The sequence below is a fragment of the Oryx dammah genome, unplaced genomic scaffold (assembly GCF_014754425.2).
Source record: "Oryx dammah isolate SB20612 unplaced genomic scaffold, SCBI_Odam_1.1 HiC_scaffold_3, whole genome shotgun sequence".
Taxonomy (NCBI): Eukaryota; Metazoa; Chordata; class Mammalia; order Artiodactyla; family Bovidae; genus Oryx; species Oryx dammah.
In genome coordinates, this window is record NW_024070187.1 from 59639872 (window position 1) to 59663148 (window position 23277).

Sequence of the window (23277 nt, forward strand, 5' to 3'; positions counted from 1 at the left end):
TGCATTTAATTTCCAAAGTTAATTTTAAAACTCTCACTTGTCATTTTGTTATTTGTATTTAAATTAATTGCACTGCAATTAGAAACCGTGGTCTGCATGATACTGATTCTATAAAATCTGTTGAGTCATGCCTTATGACTCGGCATTTAATCAATGTTTGTAAATGTTCCACAAATGCTTGAGAAGAATGCACATTTTTAAATTGTTGGGTACAGAGTTTTACATACATCCATTAGATTAAGACTATTTATTGCGGCATTTAATTTTGCTTTTTAATCTTCTATATGTCACAAACTCAGTCAGGTGAGCTGGGGGAGACACAGACAGAGAGAGACAAGGAGAGAGAGAGAGGGAGAGGAGAGAGCTACTAGGCGTCAGAATAGCTGGTGAAAACAAGCCAAAAATCAAAGAGGTAAGCCTTTAACCACTTCAGGCTTTGGTACAAGCAAGTACCTGGACCAAGCACAGTCTCCTCCGGTTCTGGTCCAGGGAGCTGGGTCAGTGCCAATGTGGGGATCATCCCACTGCTGATCAAGTCCTAGAACAAAAGCCTCCAATAGGTTCATGGCCCCTGGGGTCAGGGCTAAGGGAGGAGGGAAGGGTGTGACATGGAAAACTACTGAGTAAGCCTGAGCAAGAGTGCCTTTGAGGGTTCCCCTCTGCTCCCCATAAGGAGGCCTCAACCCAGGCACCCAAAGACCTCTGCCCAAGGCTCAGATAAAGGCTTAGAAATAAAGGCTCAGGAGTAGGAATGCAAATATGCAAAAGAACATGATTGGCCAGAGGGGCCCTAGTCCTTGGCTGTGACTCCTCTCAGAGGCTGCAATAAATACATTGGCTTTGCCCCAAGTCTGATGTAGGATGGTACGCTTCTCCAAGAGCTGCCAGGTAAAGCCTTGGTAACTGCCTGTGGTCAGACCTGCAAAATCAAACCAGATACTATACTCCTCACTCTTCGCTAGCTTCCCAGGTGGCTCAGTGGTAAAGAATCCACCCACAAGGCAGGAGACACGGGACACGCAGGTTCAATCCCTGGGATGGGAAGATCCCTTGGGGTAGGAGATGGCAACCCACTTCAGTATTCTTGCCTAGAAAATATCATTGACACAGGAACCTGGCAGGCTACAGTCCATGGGCTTACAAAGAGTTGGACACACCTGAGCACACACACATACTCCTCACTATATTGTCAGCTGGACATAAATAATTGAGAAAGGGGAGTTCATGGTAATCGTGGATTTATCTACTTTCCCCTGCAGTTTTATCAATTTTTGTTTTACACATCTGAGGCCACTTTATTAGCAGCATGCATGTTTAGAATTGCTGTATCTTCCTGCTGAATTAAATAATCATAATGATACACTTTATCTCTAATCATGCTGCTGCTGCTGCTAAGTCACTTCAGTCGTGTCCGACTCTGTGTGACCCCATAGACGGCAGCCCACCAGGCTCCGCCATCCCTGGGATTCTCCAGGAAAGAACACTGGAGTGGGTTGCCATTTCCTTTTCCAATGCATGAAAGTGAAAAGTGAAAGTGAAGTCGCTCAGTCGTGTCCGACTCTTAGCGACCCCATGGACTGCAGCCTACCAGGCTTCTCCGTCCATGGGATTTTCCAGGCAAGAGTACTGGAGTGGGTCGCCACAATACATTATGCTGTTAATATAGTTACAGTAGGTTTCTTTGGTTAATAATTTTGCTGGAAAGCTTTCCCTTCCTTTTACTTTTGATCTTGCCATATCTTTATGCTTTAGATATGTCTCTTAAAAATGACACATGGCTAGATTTTAAAAACCTAATTTGATCAAACATCTAAGTTTTGTCCATTTATATTTAATATGATTTTGAAATTGGGGCTTTTTTCTATTTTTATATCTTACCTTCTTATTCCTATTTGTCTTGGATTTTCCATGTTTTTGTCCTCATGTGTTGCTTGTTGGGGGCAATATATTATTTTAATCCCTTTTCTCAGACCGTCTACTGGATCATTTTCTTTCATTTATCTCTAACTATTTGGATTTATGTGCTTTTTAAATTTTTCTTTATTAATTTCCTTTGAGATGTTACCATGACTAAATAACTTACCAAAGTCTAACAAATAATTTCTTAACCTCTGCCAGAATAAAGAAGCTTTGAATACTTTCATTCTCCCTGCATTTATCACATCATACAACTATGCAAAATAGAATTTCAGCACTATTCTATTTGTTGATATTTAGATTTACATGTATGCTGTTATTCTTTAATACTTTTTTTGAAAGACTGATTCTATTTATTTATTTTTGGTCACATAGTGTGGCATGTGGGATCTTAGTTCCCAGACCAGGGATCAAACCTGTACCCCCTGAATTGAAAGTTCAGAGTCTCAACCATTGAACCACCAGGAAAGTCCCCCACTGATGATCTCAGACCATCTACTGGATCATTTTCTTTCTTCTTTTATTACACCCTTTAGAAGTTTATTTTGTACGAGTCTCAAAGTAGTAAACTCAGCTTATGTTAATACATACATTTTTTTCACCTGGCTTCCCTTGTGGCTCAGCTGGTAAAGAATCCACCTGTGATGCAAGAGACCTGGGTTCGATCCCTGGGTTGGGAAGATCCCCTGGAGAAGGCAAAGGCTACCCACTCCAGTATTCTGGCCTGGAGAATTCCATGAACTGCATAGTCCATGGGGTTGCAAAGAGTTGGAAATGACTGAGTGACTTTCACTTTCACTTTTCACCTTTGTTTCTGAAAGACAGTTTTGCTGAGTAAGTTCAAGGATGACAGTCATTCTCTCTCAACACTTTGGAGTTATGTATTATTTCACTGTTTCCTGGTTTTCTTGGTTGAAGAGACTAATATCATTTTCATTTATGCTTTCTTTGTGGGTGATCCAAAAATTTCTCTTTGTTCCTTCTTGAGATACAATGTGGATTTCTTTTTACTTTTCCTTCTTGAGATATAGTGTGCTTCCTGCTCTCCTTAAGTGATTGGGGTGCTCTTACTGATAGGTGTGAGATTCAGTTTTGGTCAGTTTTCACAAGGGCAGTTTTCAAGAGATAGGGGCTCCTGATAAAAAGAAATAAAGAGAGTATATGCTTCTGGCATCATGGCTGACCTACGCCCTTCCAGTGAAGGTCTACTGATACTCTAAGTAGGAATTACTATAGGAAATACTGCTGATCTCATAAGAGGCAAAGGAGATCTCCAAGAACAACTTCCCTTCCTCCTCTTTGCCCTCAACAATCCCCCAGAAAAGTATAGATTTGAGCTGGAGTCTAAGAAAGCCGTATAGAGTTGGGGCTAAACAGTGGGCATCCAGGTTAGAAAGAAGAGGAGAATAAATTTCAGTAGGAACAGGGTTTGCTACACAAACACCCAAGAATCCGAGGGAATATATGGAGAAATGAAACTGTAAATTTCTTAGTGAATTTATGTACGAATTGAGGGTTTTTGTTTTAATTCCTTCATATTCTTAGGCCACTGAAACTAAATGTCCAGGTAAAACCAAGCCACTAGACATCTACAAATTGATTTATTCACTCAAAAGGTTCTGAATAAAATGCCTGGTTAGGTCTTTAAACTCAGCGGTATTCTTGAGAAGGTATTTCTTCCTGGTATATTTATACATTTTTTTCTGCTTAGCATATTCCTCATATGCTAATCTCATGGTAAAAGGATATATGTAACAAACAGCTCTGCAGTACCCTTCATAAACCAATTTTAACAAATAAATCTTATTTATTATATCCTAGCCACATAACACAGGCCTAATTGGAGAAGGAAATGGCAATCCACTCCAGTGTTCTTGCCTGGAGAATCCCAGGGACGGGGGAGCCTGGTGGGCTGCCGTCTATGGGGTCGCATGACTGAAGCGACTTAGCAGTAGCAGCAGCAATGGCAAACGTTAAGCAATTAGGGGCTTCCCTGGAGGCTCAGTGGTAAAGAATCTGCCTGTCAGCGCAGGAGACACAGGTTCGATCCCTGATCTGAGAACAGCCCACACACTGCAGAGCAACTAAGCCGCTGATCCACAACTATTGAGCCCGCACTCTAGAGCCCAGGAGCTACAACTGCTGAAGCCCCCACCCTGCAGCCCATGCTCCACAAGAGAAGCCACGCAACGGGGAGCCTGTGCACCACCGCTCTAGTGGCCCCAGCTCGCCACAACTAGAGAAAAGCCAGCGCAGCAAGGAGGGCACAGTACAGCCTAAAATAAAATAATATAATGATAATAAAGTTAAGGAATTAGCAACGAAACTATAGTTAACCCAGGCTTTTATATGATTTGGACTATATACCTTTCATTTTCTGCTGTTCGAGTTCCATGGGATGCTAGAATTGGGAGAAATCGTAGTGTTCACGTAATTTTACTGTGCTTTTTTTTTTTTTTGCTCATTTTACTGTTGAGGTTACTAGGATGCAAAGAAGTTAATTAAACTGTTTACACGTTTGATGGCTGATCTAAGCCCACCAAAGTCATCTAATTCCAATTTCCCAGCTCCACAAGAAGCAGTGGCTGAGGGACAGCAGGGCACGGTCTCTATTCACTGGTCCTGAGAGTACCTCTTGTTCTCTGCTACCAGTTGCTGCTGCTGCTGCTGCTGCTAAGTCGCCTTAGTCGTGTCCAACTCTGTGTGACCCCATAGACGACAGTCCACCAGGCTCCGCCGTTCCTGGGATTCTCCAGGCAAGAACACTGGAGTGGGTTGCCATTTCCTTCTCCAATGCATGAAAATGAAAAGTGAAAGTGAGGTCACTCAGTCATGTCTGACTCTTTGTGACCCCATGGACTGTAGCCTACCAGGCTTTTCCATCCATGGGATTTTCCAGGCAAGAGTACTGGAGTGGGATGCCATCGCCTTCTCCGCTACCAGTTGCTAGTTGTGTCTTACTACTCCTATGTACTAAAGCCCTTCCTCCATACCTTAAGAACATATGCATTTATTTTTCACTGTGGACAGTACATGCTGCGAGCTCTCCTGAACACAGGCTGATCATGAAGAGCTCGATAGAAAAAGCAGAAAGGAAAGACACTAGTGTTTCCTTGTGTCTAAGATACACTGGTTTTTCATATTTAAACATTTTTGAAAAGAGAGGTGCCTGACAATTGATAAATACTTTCGATGCACTGGATCCCCCCTCCCTCTCCAAAGCTCTAAAATTGATCATTTATCTTAAAATTGATGATGTTTACAAGCCCAGAACACATGGTCTATGCCTTATGGCTGTTATCTGCTAACCTCAACCCCAACCCAGGTAAGCCTAGTATAGTGTCTGACACATAGTAGGTGCTCAAGAAAAGCTGCGTTGAATGAATATGACTCTATGAAGTAAGGTATAATTCGGTGAGGACATGCATTCTCCCTCACGTTTCTTTCCTTTCGGACACACTTGTGAATACAGAGTTAAGGAACTGCTTTTAGGAAACAAGAGGAAACTTGACTTTACCGTAGGAACTAACTGCAGTAACTTCTGTGCATTATATATAATTCTATTGTGTTATTTTTAACTTTAAAATATCTGGATGTCAGAACCTTGCTTCAGGGGAAACATTATTGACAGAGGAATTGCCAAGTAAGTTTAAAAAAAATGTTGAGGCAGTACTCTGTCAATAATTTATGTGCTAATTATAAATTCAAACTAAACTGTTAGACCTCAAAGTGAGCCATGCTTTTCAGAGAGTTGGGTGACTTGCTCTGGCCCTGGACATCGTGGAAATTAGTTAAGTTCCTTCTCAGAGGCTGATGATCTTCATGCTTACTATGACTAAGGCTGTAAGGCTAGCCCTTAGAAGGAAGTAGGCAGGATAGTTGAACATGCACAGGTTTTTAAACTTGTTTTTAAATAAACTTGGTTGCAACCCAGAGTCAGACACTTAGTAGTTGTGTGACTTCTAGCAATTTAAACAGCCTTTTCAAGGCCTGTTTATTTACCTGCAAAATCTAGGTAGAAATATGAACATCAGAGAGTTGGTCTGAGGATTCAATGGGATGACAAATACAATGTCCTTTGTATAATAAAAAAAAAAGCTAGTGTTCTTTCTATCTTCATCTCCCTCCTTGGGTAACTTCTGACTTCAGTCAGAAATACCCACTTCTCAAAATATTTGGGGAGTACTGCTCCAGGGCTCAAGTCACTTGCCTTCATAAAGACAATGTGTACTCTACCCCTTCAACTTCCCAGGCGGTGCTAGTGGTAAAGAGCCTGCCTGCCAATGTAGGTTAGATATGAGAGACATGGGTTCGACCTCTGGGTTGGGAAGATTCCCAGGAGGAGGAAACAGCAACCCACTCCAGTATTCTTGCCTGTAGAATCCCATGGACAGAGGAACCTGGTGGGCTACAGTTCACAGGGCGCAAAGAGTCAGATGTGATTAACGACTTTCATTTTTGACTAACCATTTCACTTTCACAAGAACATACAGCTTTTATGATGTGCATTAAAACAAATAACTGTTCCATGTTTGTGATTCACCTAAAATCATGTCATGTACCGCTATTGACATGACTGCAGTATACCAACGCAGGAGCCCAAAACTCCTCTAGGTATTTTAGACAGAATGAGATTTAATACAGGGAAATACCTATTTACAAAACGGCTGGGAGTGCTGAAGGACTAACCTTAGGGATAAGACTTCAGGATTGACTTCCATACACTCTAGAACTGTTCTACCAAGATCATTTGAATATCTGTCTTATTAGTGATTAGAATTTAAAAAAAAAGGTTATCTTTTAAAGGGTCCATCCCAAGTCTTTATTGTTGCTAAAAACGAAAACCACTTATGATAAAAATCCTACTTCTGGTGAATCAGAAATGTCCTCTTTAGTTATGAAGGATAGCTTATCCACTCACTGATTTTATTTTTCTACCTATAACAGGTCTATTCCATGTTTACGCTGCATGTTTAATTGATTTTTTAACATATTTTTCCTTCTGATCTTTGTCTATTAATTTTTAATGATTATAAATTTAATGATTATTTTTCACTTGATATTTTTCAATTACATACTTTTAAAACCACAGAATCAAAACCAAGTGACTATAAAGGCCAACTGTATGATGATGATCGATGTGCAGAGCTTCATACATATCCCTATTATATTTTTAACAGCTTTGCTAAGATATATTCACCCATTGAAAGTTTTTTGGTATATGCATAGGGGTGTAGGACCATTTTGTACAACCAAAAATCTCTATCAAATTTCACCATTTTTACTTATTTCTTTCTCCGAGCCGCACAATTCTGCTATTTAGATTGCTTATTCTTGCTTGCATGCATGCACTCTCTCTCAGCTCCAGTAAAACTGCACAAGACGGGGTCAGAACTACTGCCAGGTGGCTGTAGGCTGAGACTGCTCCATTCAGCAGTACTTCCTTTTTTAAAGGTGAAGTCGCTCAGTTGTGTCCGACTCTTTGCGACCCGTGGACTGTAGCCCACCAAGCTCCTCCGTCCATGGGATTCTCCAGGCAAGAATACTGGAGTGGGTTGCCATTTCCTTCTCCAGGGGATCTTCCCGACCCAGGGATCGAACCCAGGTCTCCCACATGGCAGGCAGACGCTTTAACCTCTGCACCAATTTTTTAAAGGTAAAGTAACTTAAATAAGTTATACAACCACTTCAACTACAATATCAAGGGATGGCAACTCAGGCAGTATGAAGAAAGAATACACTGAGAAGTGTCCTACTAGTCCATTTGGCTAGCAAGTCCGAAACAAAAGGAGGTAAGTGCCGGTAGACATCACTGGTTCTAGATGCAACCATTCTATTTTTTCCTAAGAGTTTATTAATTATGAGTCTGAGAATTTGGCTAACCACTGATATTAAATCTCCAGAGCTAAATATATTCTCCCTTTACCATCTCTTTTTGTCCAGTCTATGGCATCTTCTTGTAGGCAGGGAGCTGTTTTATTCATTGCTCTGATGCTTCTTGACACATAATAGGGCACTGATATATATATTTGTTGAATGAATGAATGAATGACTACGTTTAATAAAGATTCCTCAAAATGTTATCATTACTTCTTTTACTATTTACTTTGGTAATAACTGTCATCTGCTAACTTCTATGGGTCCATCAGCCTTATCTCAAATGTCGCTTCCTTCGGGAAGCCCTCCTGATTCCCTAGGCTAAGTGCTCCTGAGCTCAACTTCCTCCCACACCATTCTTATTAACTGATAAGAGCTCCATATCAGAAGCTACTTTGTTCACCTAGGTGCTTAATCAGTGCTTGCTGAAAAAAATGATGTAAATTGGGATATAATTTGTCCTGTCTTAAAGGCAAGAATGAATTTAATGTAGCCAACTATTCTTGCACTACTATTCCTCTGTCTTGACTTTCAAGTCTTCTTTTTTTTTTTTTGAGAAGCAACTTTACTGAGGCATAATTTACGTACAATAACATTCATCCATTAAATTCTTCTTACAAATATCTTTTCCTCGCTTATTTTCCATGTGAAGATAATTTTTTCTGATGGCAAAAATGGGAAGAAAATAGAAGTGGGATGTAGTAGAGTTTTGGATAGACAATGGACTCCTTGAGTTCAATTTACCAAGGTTTACTTCTCAGTCTTTCGTTTCAATTGTGATCTTAAAGGAAATTAACCTCGCCGATACCCTCGCCGAGCCATGGATTCTGAGCTGTAAAACTGCACTAAGAAGAGTTGCTTCACTGTCTCCTCTAAGGGTTCAGTGAGATGACATGCAATCTGATCCACTGTAAAGGTTAAAAAAACTGTTAAAAAAAAAAAAAAAGGCAGATCCCCTCCCTTCTCTCTGTCATCTTTTAACCTTGAATCCCCTAAATGGTAAGTCTGTTCTTTCACCATTATCATTGTTTTGTTCTGAGCATAAATGAAAAAATACCCAGTCTTCTTGTTTCCTTACTATTCAGCAAGCCCTACTTCATTCTGAGGTTACGCTTTCCTGCACTATTCTTACAAATTTTGTTCCACTTTGTATTCATTCTCAGGCATATGTTGTCTCCATCTTTTGAATATGCTAGTAGAAAAACCCAAACCCCTCTTGAGATCATTAAAGAACAGTGATTTCTTTAGCTGCCGTTACCTTTCTTCTTCTATTCTAACATGACCTTAACATTTTATTTTTCAAAGCCTCACATTCCTTGAAAGAAAAAAAAAAAGCTTTTCCTTTTACAGCCTCTTGTCTTCAGATCATACCTGTCTTTTCACTGGATCTGTTTTCTAAAGCCTCCGACAGCCTGCCTTCTCTGTGTCTTGTATTACAGTCACATCCCCTGTCTCTACCGCTTCCCCAAGACCAACCAATTCCTCCCTGGGAATCACATTACATCAGCATTACTAATGCAATAAATGCTATGTTACAGACTATGTTTTATTCTAGGCAGTCAATTAAAAACGAATCTCGGTGCTTGTTTGATTTAACATGGAGGATGAATTATTTAAGGTCAAATGCAAACTGCTGCTAGATTTGGAAGACATATTCATATTCATATTAAATATATACCTGTTGAATTTGGTTTTTTTCTCAATGCTTCAGAGACTCTAAGCTTTCAGGTAATTGGGATGGTCGAAAGCGTGGTTTTCCAGAAACTTCGCAAAAAATTAGACTGCACCAAAAGGACTGTTCCACACATGCAAGAAACACCTACCAACAAAACCCATCTTCACAACCACCAGATTATCTCACCAGCAAGTGAGACTGCAAGGTTTGGGGGCTAGGCCGTACCACTCCGCGCTGCGCATGGGGGGATTCGTGCCCATTTCGCTGCGACTGACCGTTTCCCCTCGCTTGGTTTTGCCTCTGCTCCCCCTGCGCAGGCACCGACAGTGCGTCAGGCCGGCGCCTTATAGCTGCAGCCTGGGCGGTTCCGCTCGCTGTTTTTTCGCTTCTCTGGATTGTGTTCCTTTCGAGGTCCGCGAAGATGCAGCTCAAACCAATGGAGATTAACCCCGAGGTGAGCGTCAGGTGCACGGTTACCCGGGGGTGGCGGGGAGCGCAGGGCCGAGGGTCAGCCCTCGCTAGATAGCGTATCGTTGACTGCTTTTATCTTTGCTTTTTTTTTTTTTTTCTTTGCATTTGCTTTTCAGATGCTGAACAAAGTGAGTGACGTCTCGCGCTGCCTCTGTCCTTCTCCCCCCGGGAGCACCGAGGCCCCTTCGGCTGTTTTGCGGAGACCCAGCGGCCCCCTGCGCACGCCAGAGGCTGCGGGGCTGGGGCGCGGCCCGGGCGCCCTCACCCTGCTGCTGCATGGGGGGCGGCGGTGACTCTGCGAAACCGGTCGGAGGTGGGATGGAGGAGGCTGCGCCCAGATGCTAGCGCCAGGCCGAGCTCCCGAGGGCGTGGCGCGGGGCGCGCGGGCTGGGATGCCCGGGCGTCGCGGGAGCCACGTGTGGGCCGCGCTTTGTGCTGTGTCATTGCGCCCGGCTGGGGTGGGGGGCGGGGCGGGGCAGGACCAGGCTCCTCCCAGGCCCGGGTAGGGGCACGAGGATGCGGAGCCCGCGCCCGCCGCCTCCGCCCGCCTCCCGGCGGGTGTTCGCGCTTTTGGGTCTCCGCGCATGGCCGCCCTATTTCCTCTCCGCAGGTGCTGACCCGGCTGGGGGTCGCCGGCCAGTGGCGCTTCGAGGATGTACTGGGACTGGAGGAGGAGTCTCTGGGCTCGGTGCCAGCGCCGGCCTGCGCGCTGCTGCTGCTCTTTCCGCTCACGGCGCAGGTAGGGCGTGGGGCCCGGGGTGCGCAGGCTCCGCGCTGTGCGCGCTGCCCCCAAACCCGAGTGAGGCGTTGAGGACGGTGTAGGGTCTCCTCCCGTCCTGGCCGCCCATTCCTGGCACACTGCCTCTTCCTTTTCGGGGATGGAGGGAGAATTCACACATTCGTGGGTCCTTACTCCCTGGGGGTCCTGTTTATTGAGTTTATTGCGTTGCCTCGCGTCCATCAGCATTGCCTTAAACTTGAAAGAGAAGCAGCATCTCAGTTCCATCATCCTGATTATCCAGGAAGATTGTTCATCCTTCTCGTGAGTCAGGTTGACCTTAGGCTTTTCACGCCAAGGAGTGGCTGGCCGATTGTTTGCCTTTAAGGGCTGTGATCTGTCTTTTTATTGTCTGGTTCTCTCTCAGACTCCCACCTTGGTGTAAAATGGAGGGATCCCGGCGTGCCTAAACCGGAAGAAAACAATAGGTTCTTTAATTTTACGCCTCTACTGCCTGGGCCTTCAGTGGCTGCAGGGGTTTCTTCCCAACCCTCCACTCCCTACAACTTACACACTTGTTTTAGTCTCTCTTACGTGTTTTTCTAAAGCTTAATCACTGCCTGGTTCCGGTGTGGAAATCACCTTCTGGCTCTCTGACCTTGTAGCTTATTGAACAGGTGGACATTAGACCTGTCTTGGAAATGCATTTTCGTTTTTCTTTAGATGGTCTTCCTCCTGCAAGTGTGCATGGATGTACCTCAAAGACTGAGTATCAGATATAAAAGGGTGGCTAGGTTCTTGTCTCGGATGTATGGAATCCCACTAATGGGCATGGCTTTGTCTGTCTTACAGTGCTGCCACTCGATCCCTAACTTAGGAGTGGTTGAATTTTGCTTAAGTGAAACTCCAGGGGCATTAGCCTATGGGGCATCATTCCAAACAGTTTAACTCGCAGCATCCTAAGGCGACATTTCTAGAAACATCCTCAGCGTAAATTAAGCCTTTGGAAAGTTCAGGCGTTCCTCCAGTGGGCCAAGTATTGGGGGTTAAAAACAGTCATTAAAAGCTATTAGGATAATCCCACTGACCTGTTTGTTACTGAATTTTCACTTAGGTGAAAATGGAGTTCCCAAATAATTGCAAGTCAAAGTATGTTCCCTGTAGATCAAATCAAATGCAGTTTTCTCTCATTTGGGCCTCTCACAGAGGTTTCTTATTAGAGGAACCATGATGACTCGGGGGTTTTTGAGCAGCAGCACTCAAAAGGCAAGGCCTCTGGGAGGCAGTGGAGAAGCGTATTTGTCTTACAAAAGCCCACTGGTCTCATTTTGCTGGATCAAGCAGCTTTTGGTTCGAGAACATTCTGGATTGAACATTTTGTGCTTGAGAGAGCTCGATACTTTTTCCTTTAGCTCTAGTTAAGTCTCCTGGGCTAAATACTGAAGCAGATTGAAAGCAAGTTGAGGTTTATAGGTGGACTTCCAAAAAGCTAATGTTAATTTAGAAAGCATCTAATTTTGTCAAAGAATATTATGAAATCCTAAATAGACTACTTCTAAAACATTTTAAGTGATCATGAAATATTTACAGAAGTGTCGTCATGCAAGAGTTCAGACAACCATAAAGGATGATGCTACCAGTTAGGAAAAATTAAATCTTTTTTTAGAAAAGTGAAAATCCTTAACAGTCATTGGAAGCTCAATTCAAGTACAGTAGATAGATATATGATGCTAGCACTTCCTACTGGAGAAGACAATGGCACCCCATTCCAGTACTCTTGCCTGGAAAATCCCAGGGATGGAGGAGCCTGGTAGGCTGCGGTTCCAGGGGTCGCTAAGAGTCGGACTCGACTGAGCGACTTCACTTTCACTTTTCACTTTCATGCATTGGAGAAGGAAATGGCAACCCACTCCAGTGTTCTTGCCTGGAGAATCCCAGGGACGGCGGAGCCTGGTGGGCTCCTGTCTTTGGGGTCGCACAGAGTCGGACATGACTGAAGCGACTTAGCAGCAACAGCAGCAGCACTTCCTACTACTTGGAGTTGATCTTATGTGACAAGAGAGCTTGTTCCTCTGATGGTACCACAGACAAAGCGGAAACTTCAATACCATGTAAAATAATGCAAGGCTACTAGAATTAGAAATATACGTACTTCTGGGGTTCTGTACAATTTATACTGGTTGTAAAAATTAGTGTTTCTGTAGTGTATAATTGGCAAAGAAACAAGTATCTCCTATTTTTTACAGGAGAAATTTGTGTGAACTCACAATCCAGCACGCTAGACCAGTTGTCTTTCCTCCCTAAAAGTTGTTGTTTAGTTGCTCAGTCATGTCCAGCTCTTTGCAACCCCATGGACTGTAACCCACCAGGCTCCTCTGTCCGTGGGATTTCCCAGGCAAGAGTAACTGGAATGGGTTGCCATTTCCTTCTCCAGGGGAATCTCCCTGACCCAGGGATCAGACCCATGTCTTGGCATTGCAGGCAGTTTTTTATTAAAAAGATGAGGGAGTAGTTAATTTCTTTAAATTGTTCCTTTCTATAGTTTTGTTTTTGAAGTGACATGTATTTGGACTAGAATAACTTCAAAGAATAAAGAAGTATAAACTAGCTGGTGTTCTTGGGCATTCAGTTGACCAACGCTTGATTGGAATGCATGTGTAAGATACAGTTGTTGGTGTTAAAAGGAAGAAAATAACAGACCTGTCTGTTTTTCTGACTTCAGCATGCCATCCATCTCAAGCTAAAAGGTGGCAGTGGTGTCTAGACAAACTTGGGCTACAATCCAAGACCGCTACTGCCCTGCAGCTGCAGGGTGGAGTGTCTGCACCTCTCAGAACCCCACGGGCTGACTTGGTATGGGAGGCAGATGGGCCATTCTCTGGGTGCCGGCCAGCACCTAGGACCAAGACTCCTGGTCACACATCCCACTTGTGTCTCCATTTAGGCACTAGAACTCACTGTGCTGCCATCTGTTCTTTGCATTTGCATTTTGAGATGTAAATATGTCTTCTTGAACTCACAGCATGAGAACTTCAGGAAAAAACAAATTGAAGAGCTGAAGGGACAAGAAGTCAGTCCCAAGGTGTACTTCATGAAGCAGACCATTGGCAACTCCTGTGGAACCATCGGACTCATTCATGCAGTGGCCAATAATCAGGACAAACTGGAGTTCGGTGAGTGGGTTTTGAGGCCAGTTACCCTCTAGCTGATCTTCAGTTAACTGCAGTGCTTCCTTCCAACACTCCCAAGGGTCTATTCGGCAAAGCCATTGCCTTAAAATTTTTTTGAAAACCTACTCATGCATATAGGATCAGCAGGTGAATTCTCATTGTTGCTTCTCTTTTAAGGAAGGGAAGCTCACTTTCCAAGAAGCATGGTGTGGCTTCCTCCACCTGGAGAGTCAGACTCTTGAGCTCTCCCATGAGCAGACAGAAAATTGTGATTCTCATGTGCTCCTGGTCTAGTCTCAACAATTCTAAAGAGCTAGAGTTGATGTTAAGCCATAAAATACCAGCCTTTAGGACCTTTGTTTAATGGTGCAGTGTCTCATAGGCAACAGGAGAACTAACCTGGCCTAAAGCAGCAGGAGATCCTGCAGGGGCATAGCCACAGCCCACCACCTTGAAAGATCTATCTCTGAACAAAGCTGGGTCAGGGATTTTAGCCTGCCTCCAACAGGTGCTGTGGAGGACATAGAAGAGATGAGTCTCAGCCCCGAAGTTGTCAGAAGTTCAATTAACAGTGCTAATAATGCTAAAATACATGGCATTATGTATAATTTAGGCCAAGGGTCAACACATTTAAAAAGCCAAAGAGTAAGTCATTTAGGCTTTGAGGGCCATATGTTCTTTGCCCTTGTAGTGCTATAAGTGTAGCCTTAGACAAGATGTAAAGCAGTGGATGTGACTGTGTTCCAGTAAACCTTTATTTGCAAAGATAGGCAGCAGTAGTTTTCCACCTCCTGATTTAGACCGTGGATGGGGGTGGCCAAGAACTGGATAACTTCATCTAAGAGTCCAGGCTGCTGCTTGTAGCAGGTCAGATACTTTTTTAGCAAAGGAATTGTGGTTCAGACGCTACTCTTTGTATAATTTTGAAATTAAAAAGGAGGGGTTATCCAGCCATAAAGGGACCAGATCTTCTAGAAGCTGCTTTTTCAAATAATTGACTCAGCATAGTCATATTAAAAAGTTGTAGCTTGGTCCTTTTTATTTCTTCTGCAGTAAGTATCATTTTGTTTAGAATGATGTATTCCTGCAGCTGCAGATACTGTAATTCTGTTAACATGGTCCTGATGGTGCCATAGGCTTAATCTGAGTCATAGTTCTCCTCATAAAGTTATGAGACATTTCCTGTAACTTCCGAATTTTGAATGGTGTGCATTTAGCAAATCTGATAACGTTCAGAGCTGAAAGTTAAAATCGAGGTCTTTTGAAATGCGAGTTGCTGCTCCGTACACATTGACCAATGCACAGTGTTTACGCCAACCATCGGCTAGCTAGCTACTCTAGGCCAACTGTTAGGCACATTGCATTTCCGGTCTTTAGGTTGATGTATGTCTGGGTAACCGTATTACTAAGATTGCATTTCTTGGCCCTGAAATAAGTCTTGGTTTGAGAACCATTACTAGATTTGAATGTTGCATCATGTATGCAGTAAACATTCATTATGCATGGGTAGCTGCTGTAGATGACAGGACTAGACAAGACAGTTCTGCCTTTATGGCATCAAAAATGTCACAGATAGGTGTTCTGGTTGGATCAGTGCTATAACAGATGTGATCAAAGAGATGAGGGTGAGGTGGAAGATGAAGGGGTTGGGGAGCCAGGGAGAAGATGTAAGGAGGAGCCTGAACCCCCTAGAAGAAGGGAGAGTTCTCTGATTTGAATGCAATGAGAAGGGAGTGGTTGGAGAAAGGGGCTGGGGAGGGGACAGCTCATTCCCATCCTTTGAGGCCATGGTAAAATTTCAGGTTGCCAAACATGACCCAGGGCGCGATGTCTCCAGTCGTTAGTAAATGTGCACCCATTCACATTACACCTGTACTAATGATGCTTTTGTTTTTTTCCCCCAGAGGATGGGTCCGTTCTGAAACAGTTTCTTTCTGAAACAGAGAAGTTGTCCCCTGAAGATAGAGCAAAGTGCTTTGAAAAGAATGAGGTAGGAAGAGAACGTCTAGAACATTGATTTTTAGTACTCTGGAGGTTTCTGTGCTGACTCTTCTCTGTTTTCCGCAGGCCATTCAGGCAGCCCACGATGCTGTGGCACAGGAAGGCCAATGTCGGGTAAATACAAGTTAAAGCCAGGCGGTCCGGGTGTCTCCTGTGTTTCCCCAGAAACATGTGCAAAAACCTCTCACCAGGACCCAGCACATGGGTCTACTCAAGGCTGAGGAATGCCAGGAAGTTCTACCAGAATAATGCCTTGACCAGACCTGTTCATAAAAAAGGCTCTTCAAACTATCTAATTGGCAGTTGACACAGTCTTGAGTAAATTCAGGCTGATAATGTTTTATGTAGACTCAAATGGGTCTAGTAGAGTGAGTAACACCCTTCTTAGTAATGAACATTTTAGATACTCTGAGTCAGTTGGAGAGCAAGCTAGACTAGCAAGGACTAACAGTTTCTAGATGACTTAGGTATACCAATAATAACAGAGCCTTCAAGTTAACTCTTAGATTTAAGTTTATACAACCCTAGTTGGCTCTGCCACTATCTAGTCTTGACCTTGGGTGAGATGCTTATCCTCCTGAAGTCTTAATTTCTTCCTCAGTAAAAAGCAAGTCTTAAGAGTTCTGATAGTTACTATATATCTACTTTAATGGTCTTAGAATAAAACCTAATATAAGGGAAATAAGATATTCGCTCTAATCATTTAAAATAATACATAGACAAGTCGGTTCAAGCATATTCCATTTAGGGACTTTATTTTTTAACAGATTAGGTCCTGCTTATTGTGCATTGCAAAATACAGATATCAGATCAACAGATTGTACACCTTAAACTTACTCAGTGTTATGTCAGACTTATGCAGTGTTATGTCATTTATATCTTAATTTTTTCTTTCAGCTTTATTTTTAAATGTATATAATACAATAAAAATTCTCACTTTCGAAAAAAATGTCTTGATTCTCTTCAGGTAGATGACAAAGTGAACTTCCATTTTATTCTGTTTAACAACGTGGATGGCCACCTCTATGAACTTGGTATGTTTCACTTTTGGAGTCTAAGGTAACTGCATGTATTCTCTCACACATAGTTCCTCTTACAGTACTGGTGTGGGGCTTTGTGGCTGCACTTAGTATATCTTTAAGCTCTTATGGGGGCATTTAACCCTTGTCGTGCCCAGAGTACCTCCATCAGACAGCTGACCAGTGGAATGAATGGATTTAGTCACAGAAGTAAAGAGAATTGGTCAGCCACTTCAAGATACGCATTGAGATTCTATCTTCTACCTTCCACTGTAGCATCACCAGTATAGTTTCCACCATCATCCTTTTCGGACAAGGAATACTTTTAGAAGGAAATAAATACTTAAACACGACCTGATCTGTGTAAAAAGAATTTAGATATGTTGGGGTAATTCCTATTAGCTGGTTTTAACAAGGAAGATCATCCATCTCTGTTTTAGGAGTCATCCCCTTTGTATTAATGGGGAAAGACTTGGAGATGTGTTATCTCAAGCCAAGATACTACCTATGGGCAAGCAAGGGCAATGAGAACTTGGGGCCAGTCAGCAGTTGTTGAGGGACACATGAAATCTCAGAGATCCCTTTGTCTTGCCTCCACCTTCCGTGTACCTCACAGACTGCATCTAAGTTTTGTGTTGTGGTCCTTCTCGAGAGATGGGCACAATCCCTGCTGTTAGGTCGCTAGATTGGGCTTGTGTGGTCTTGGCGCTTGTAGATTAGAATGCCTGGGATGGATATTAGGAACACTTGAACCTCATTTCTAGCCTGTTTGCATGCCTGGCATTTGCATGCATGCATTTCTAGCCTTCCCTTGGTGGGAGCGGTAATTGTATTTGGAAGAATCTAAAGCTTGCCTTTAAGTGGGACAAGCACGGTGGCCAGAAAACATGCAGAGAGAATCAACATGCCTGGCTTTTCTGTTTCAGATGGACGGATGCCTTTTCCGGTGAACCATGGCACCAGCTCAGAGGACTCGCTGCTGCAGGTAATCTTCGGCATCCATTTCCACTGGGGCCCACATTGTGTTAGCCAGTTTGTCTGTTCTGAAATGCAGACTTTTTTTGGTACAGCCAGCATCAATCATCTGGGATAAGAGCAGTCTTTAGGGCTTAAAGATCATCATAGTAATTCTGTCTACCTCATTTTATGCAAAGGGTTTTAAACAAGATGCTTTAGAGCAGCCCTGATTAATCTGTCTTCTGTGTTCTGTCTTTAGCCCACAGTTAGAATTAGCCTGAAAGGCATTGCTTACTTCCCTGTGGGATTAAGGTGGCCATTGTCCTTTTGTCAGATTACATCATAGCCACTGACTCAGACTCACGGAGCAGCAACCCAAGCCTTGCCTAATCCCTCTCTGACGGCTGAGTGTGGGTCAGTCTTGACCTGTGAATTCTGGTTATGTAGTTAACTCTTGAGTTTTTTCTTCCCACATGGTCACTCCACTGTTAACAGGTCAAAAGAAACAAATTCACAACATGCCTGAAAAGAACTTTTAAGATCCAAGGTCACTGTAGCCATCCTGGTACGAGTGACTGCAGATAGCTCTTAATTCTAAAACAGCTGGCGGACTAGTCCACTTCACCCTAAAAATGAATCTAGAGTTGAATCAGTTTGCTGTTACAAAGGAAAATTACTTAATTGTAATAAAATTGAACATGATGTTAAGACATAACTTCTTCATTTGTCATAATAAAAGCTAAACTCTTTGGCGTGCTTATGTGCAGACAGGGAGTTGGCAAAAACTTTTTCTGTGACGAGCCAGGAGATATTTTAGGCTTCCTGTGGCATATGGGTTCTGTTGCATGTATTCAGTTCTTCCGTGACAGCTCCAAGGCAGCCCATAGGCAGGGTCTAAATGAATGCGTATGGCTGTGTTCCACTTTATTCACAAAAATAGGCAGCAGGCTGGATTTGGCCCACACGTTGTAGTTTGCCGACTCCAGGCTAGATGCTGTTCTGTGTTAATTACCTGTTTCACAGAGGCGTTTTAATGATGCTGTGAGGTATCATATTTTACAGATGAGACTGAAATGCAGAGGTGAGTGATGCCCACGGTCAATGACAGACTGTAGAATCCAGCTTCAAATAGTTGGTCTGTCTTTAGAGTCTGTGCTCTTAGCCACTGTACAATACTGGCTTTATAATAGGCCTGTCTTTGGAACGTCGTAGGCCTGGTGACCTCAAGGTGTTAGGGGACCAAATGATGCCATTCTTGGAGGGAGGGTCCGTTTCTCTAGCCAGCTTTCATATACACCTGAGGTCAGTCAGAGCTACTTCTTGGCTATAGCAGGGGTACATGAGAATGATGATACGGAATGAGAACTAGACCTAGAGAAACAGGATGGGGGTTTGCATGAGAGTCAGGATTCACTTATGGGAGAGAAGAATAGGAGCAGTAATACTCGTTGCATCCTACTTGGATTAAAGGCTGTGGTCCTTCTAATAAAGCTTCCCAGGTGCATACTTAACTCCTGTCTAAGGTTATACTGATATAGGCATGCCTCACATTGTGGGTTCGGTTCCACACCATCACGATAAAGTGGGTATCACAAGAGTTGAGTTTTTTGGTTTCCCAGTGTATAAAAAAGCTGTGTTTAAGAGTGCAATAGCATTATGTCTAAAAAAATATACATAGCTTAATTTAAAATATTGCTAAGAATTGCTGACTATTACCTGAGCCTTCAGTGAGTCAGTATTTTTGCAATAGGAACATCAAAGATCACTGATAACCATAAGAAATTTAATATTAATGAAAAGTTTGAAATACTATGAGTTACCAAAATATGACACACAAAGTGAGCAAACGCACTGGGAAAGTGCTGCCAGTAGATTTACTCCATGTAGGGTTGTTACAAAGCTTCAATTTGTGTAAAAAAGAAAAAAATGCGGTATCTTCAAAGCCCAGTAAAGTGAAGTGCAATAAAATGTGGAATGCATGTACCATAAAATGTGCTCTTCATAGAGTACCTAAAACTGTTCTGTGAGTAGAATTTATGAGGTGTGGGGAACGTAAAAACCGTTTGTTAAAAAAAAAAAAAAACTATATTACAATCAGCCAGCATCTTAATCAGTGGGAATTCTTTTCCTGAGACTGGTCCTATATGGTTAGAGATGTTTTAAGCTATCTAAGTGAAAGTCGCTCAGTCGTGTCCGACTCTTTGCAACCCCGTGGGCTATACACACAGTCCAGGGAATTCTCTAGGTCAGAATACTGGAGTGGTAGCTTTTCCCTTCTTCAGGGGATCTTCCCAGCCCAGGGTCTCCCACACTGAAGGCAGATTCTTTACTGTTTGAGCCACCAGGGAAGCCCAAGAATACTGGAGTGGGTAGCCTCTCCCTTTTACAGCAGATCTTCCCGACCCAGGAATTGATCCGAGGTCTCCTGCATTGCAGGCGGATTCTTTACCAACTGAGCTATCAGGGAAGCCCTAGATTATACTCCAAATAAACTTGCTAAACTGGTGAGAAAATACATAAACTTAATCTAAGCATCTTAAATTTGAGTGAATTAAGTCACTGCTTAGTGTGTGTGTAGCAGATGGCTGTTGTCTTTAGAAGCATACCCTTAATGAACACCGTGGGTCCTAAAGGAAAGTGGATTTGGGGAAGGCAGTCTGTAATACCAATGTATTAAAAATTCTGATAGAATATTACTTTAGATCCCCTATAGTTTTTCTGAGTGGTTCCAAAGCAGGAAGAAAACCAGGGTATGGCTGATGCTTTTTAAGGGCCAAAACTGATCATGTTGGTGATATTTTAGACCTTGGGAACTGGTGTTCCCTGATTTTCTGTTAGAGCATCCAATAGCCTCTTAAAGGTCTTACATTTAATATTTTGGTTGGACTCTTTCTGCTGGACTTTCTACAAATTGAACAATGATTGATATTCTGATCCCAATACATTTAAACCCTAGCATTTAGCAGGTAACATTGGGATCAATTTTCTGTCCTTATTCTATGTAATCTGGGTTTTAGAATTAGTAATTCATGGCATTCCCTAAATATCTAGGCAATTATCATTTACCTGTACCTGGAATGCCAGATATTTAAATTTTGTAGAAGGTTTACTTTCCCCTGGAGAAGGAAATGGCAACCCACTCCAGTATTCTTGCCTGGAGAATCCCATGGACAGAGGAACCTGGCGGGCTACAGTCCGTGGGGTTGCAAGAGTGGGACACGATACCACCACCAAAATGTTTGCTTTTCCCTAACGAAGAGAAGTCAATTTTCTGTCTCTGGATTTGAGGGGAAGAGGGTGTACTTGTCAAAGCCAGGCACGAGGTGGCAGGAGCGCAAAGCATTTGCTAGTGGCAGTCAGGGCTTCTGAAGCCACATCTGTGATGTGGGTCCTTGTCTTTCCTGTCACCTGATATTTTTTTCCCCCTCTTAAGCCCTGGTTTTCAAGTTTGTTGGGAGGTTTAATGTTGGTCAGGGTGCACTTTGCAGGTCTTGGTGATAATTTTCCCTTGAAGTGTTCATTTTGAGCTGTTTGGTATTTAGAATTTAATTCACAACTTTCCTCCTCCTCAGGACGCTGCCAAGGTCTGCAGAGAATTCACTGAGCGTGAGCAGGGGGAGGTTCGCTTCTCCGCTGTGGCCCTCTGCAAGGCAGCCTAATGCCCCATGGGGGGCACTTTGCTTCTCCCCCTCTCCCCTTCATTGTGAAAGTATATCCCCCCCCCATGCTGGTATAAAATGCTTCAGTACTTGTAGAGCACAGCTGTTCTTCTTCGGTTCTGCAGATAAGCACTTACCCTCAACCCCCCACCCACCCACACTGGCAGAGCTCAGCTGTTGATGGAGCAAGTTCGGCATCAGCCTGTGATGGCGAAGCATTCCCCGCCTTGTGTCTTGTACCTCAATATCTAATGCTTTAATGGCTACTTTGGTTTGTGTCTGTAAGTTAAGGCCTTGGATGTGGTTTGTCCTTGAATAAAATTTTTCTGCTGATAAGAGATAAGCTTAAACTGGTTTTCATTTTTTCTTCTCTCCAATATATCCCAAAGTTTCATAGCAATTACATATATACCTTCCATATAAGAACTTATACAGTACTGGGAAGAAAATTACCATGAAATTATTATCAGTTCAGTGTGTTTCTAGATTTTTTCCTATCAGTTAAGTTGCTCAGTCGTGTCCAACTGCGTCCCCATGAACTGCAGCACTCCAGGGCTCCCTGTCCATCACCAACTCCTGGAGTTTACCCAAATGTATATGTTATTGTGTGTTCCTATAGGCTTTTTTTTTTTAATTAGACTTTTTTGGAGCAGTTATTGAAATAAGTTGATAATACATTGTTGGTTTCAGATTACAACATAGTGATGTGACATTTAAATACATCATGAAATGATTACCTATGATAATCCTAGTAATGATAAGCCTAGTAACTACCTGTCCCCTTACAAGGTTAACACAATGTTAGTGATCATGTTCCTTATGCCATAAGAGTAATTTTACAGAAAAACAAGATATTACAGTTCTCATATACCCATCATCCATTGGTGGCTCAAACGCGAAAACATCTGCCTGTGATGTAGGAGACCCGGGTTCATTCCCTGGGTGGAGAAGATCCCCTGGAGAAAAGAATGGCAACTCACTCCAGTATTCTTGCAAGGAGAATTCCATGGACAGAGGAGCCTGGTGGGCTACAGTCCATGGGGTCGTAAAGAGTTGGACACAGCTGAGCAACTAACATACCCCCTCATCTATTTCCCCCGTTTCATCTTAATATGATACATTTGTCACAGTTAATGAACTGATTGATAATATGGGCTTCCCTGGTAGCTCAGCTGGTAAAGAATCTGCCTGTGATACAGGAGACTTTGGGTTGGGAAGATCCTCTGGAGAACGGAACAGCTACCCACTCCAGTATTCTTACCTGCAGAATTTCATGGACAGAAGAGCCTGGTGGGCTACACTGTTCATGTGGTCCCAAAGAGCTGGACATGGGCGACTTTCACTTCACATTGAAAATACTATTGACTGAAGTCCACACCTTATTCCAATTGCTTTTGTTTTTACCTAATGTCTTTTTTCTTTTGAGGATCCCATCCGAAATACTCTTAAGGTTCCTCTTGGCTGTGACAGTTTCTCAGACTTTAACAGTTTTGAGGAGTACTGGTCAAGTATTTGGTAGGATGCCCCTCTCTTGGGGTTTGCCCCGTGTTCTCATACTTAAGGTTATGAGTTTTGGGGGCGGAAGACCACAGGTAAAGTGCTGGTCTCATCATGTCATATCAAGAGTACATACCACCTTGATCACCTGGATAGACAGTGGTTGCATTTCTGCATAGTAAAGCTACTCCTGCCTCCACTCCACTCTAGTAGAACAAGGTCTGCACAGCGCCCCCTATAGGAGTTGAATCAAGCTCTGTTTCTCCTTGAAGGCGGAGTATCTATATAAATTATTCAGAATTCTTTTGTAAGGGAG

General features: G+C 43.0%; 1 protein-coding gene across 1 annotated transcript; it reads left to right on the forward strand.

Annotated features, from left to right (window-relative positions):
• The first annotated feature begins 9654 nt into the window (after positions 1 to 9654).
• On the forward strand, positions 9655 to 21809 carry UCHL1 (ubiquitin C-terminal hydrolase L1). The gene is made up of 9 exons (XM_040238117.1): positions 9655 to 9923; positions 10057 to 10068; positions 10551 to 10679; positions 13681 to 13831; positions 15733 to 15818; positions 15896 to 15943; positions 16797 to 16863; positions 17775 to 17833; positions 21378 to 21809. The coding sequence occupies exons 1-9, from the start codon at positions 9891 to 9893 to the stop codon at positions 21462 to 21464; spliced, it is 672 nt and encodes a 223-aa protein (XP_040094051.1). The 5' UTR covers positions 9655 to 9890; the 3' UTR covers positions 21465 to 21809.
• The last annotated feature ends 1468 nt before the right edge of the window (positions 21810 to 23277 follow it).

What these genes read in the sequence shown, in the direction of transcription:
- UCHL1 (XM_040238117.1), top strand. Translation starts at nt 9,891, where the DNA reads ATGCAGCTCAAACCAATGGAGATTAACCCCGAG. An exon ending in TCTTTCCGCTCACGGCGCAG is followed by an intron (nt 10,680 to 13,680) that starts GTAGGGCGTGGG and finishes TTGAACTCACAG; the next exon opens with CATGAGAACTTCAGGAAAAA. An exon ending in AGTGCTTTGAAAAGAATGAG is followed by an intron (nt 15,819 to 15,895) that starts GTAGGAAGAGAA and finishes TGTTTTCCGCAG; the next exon opens with GCCATTCAGGCAGCCCACGA.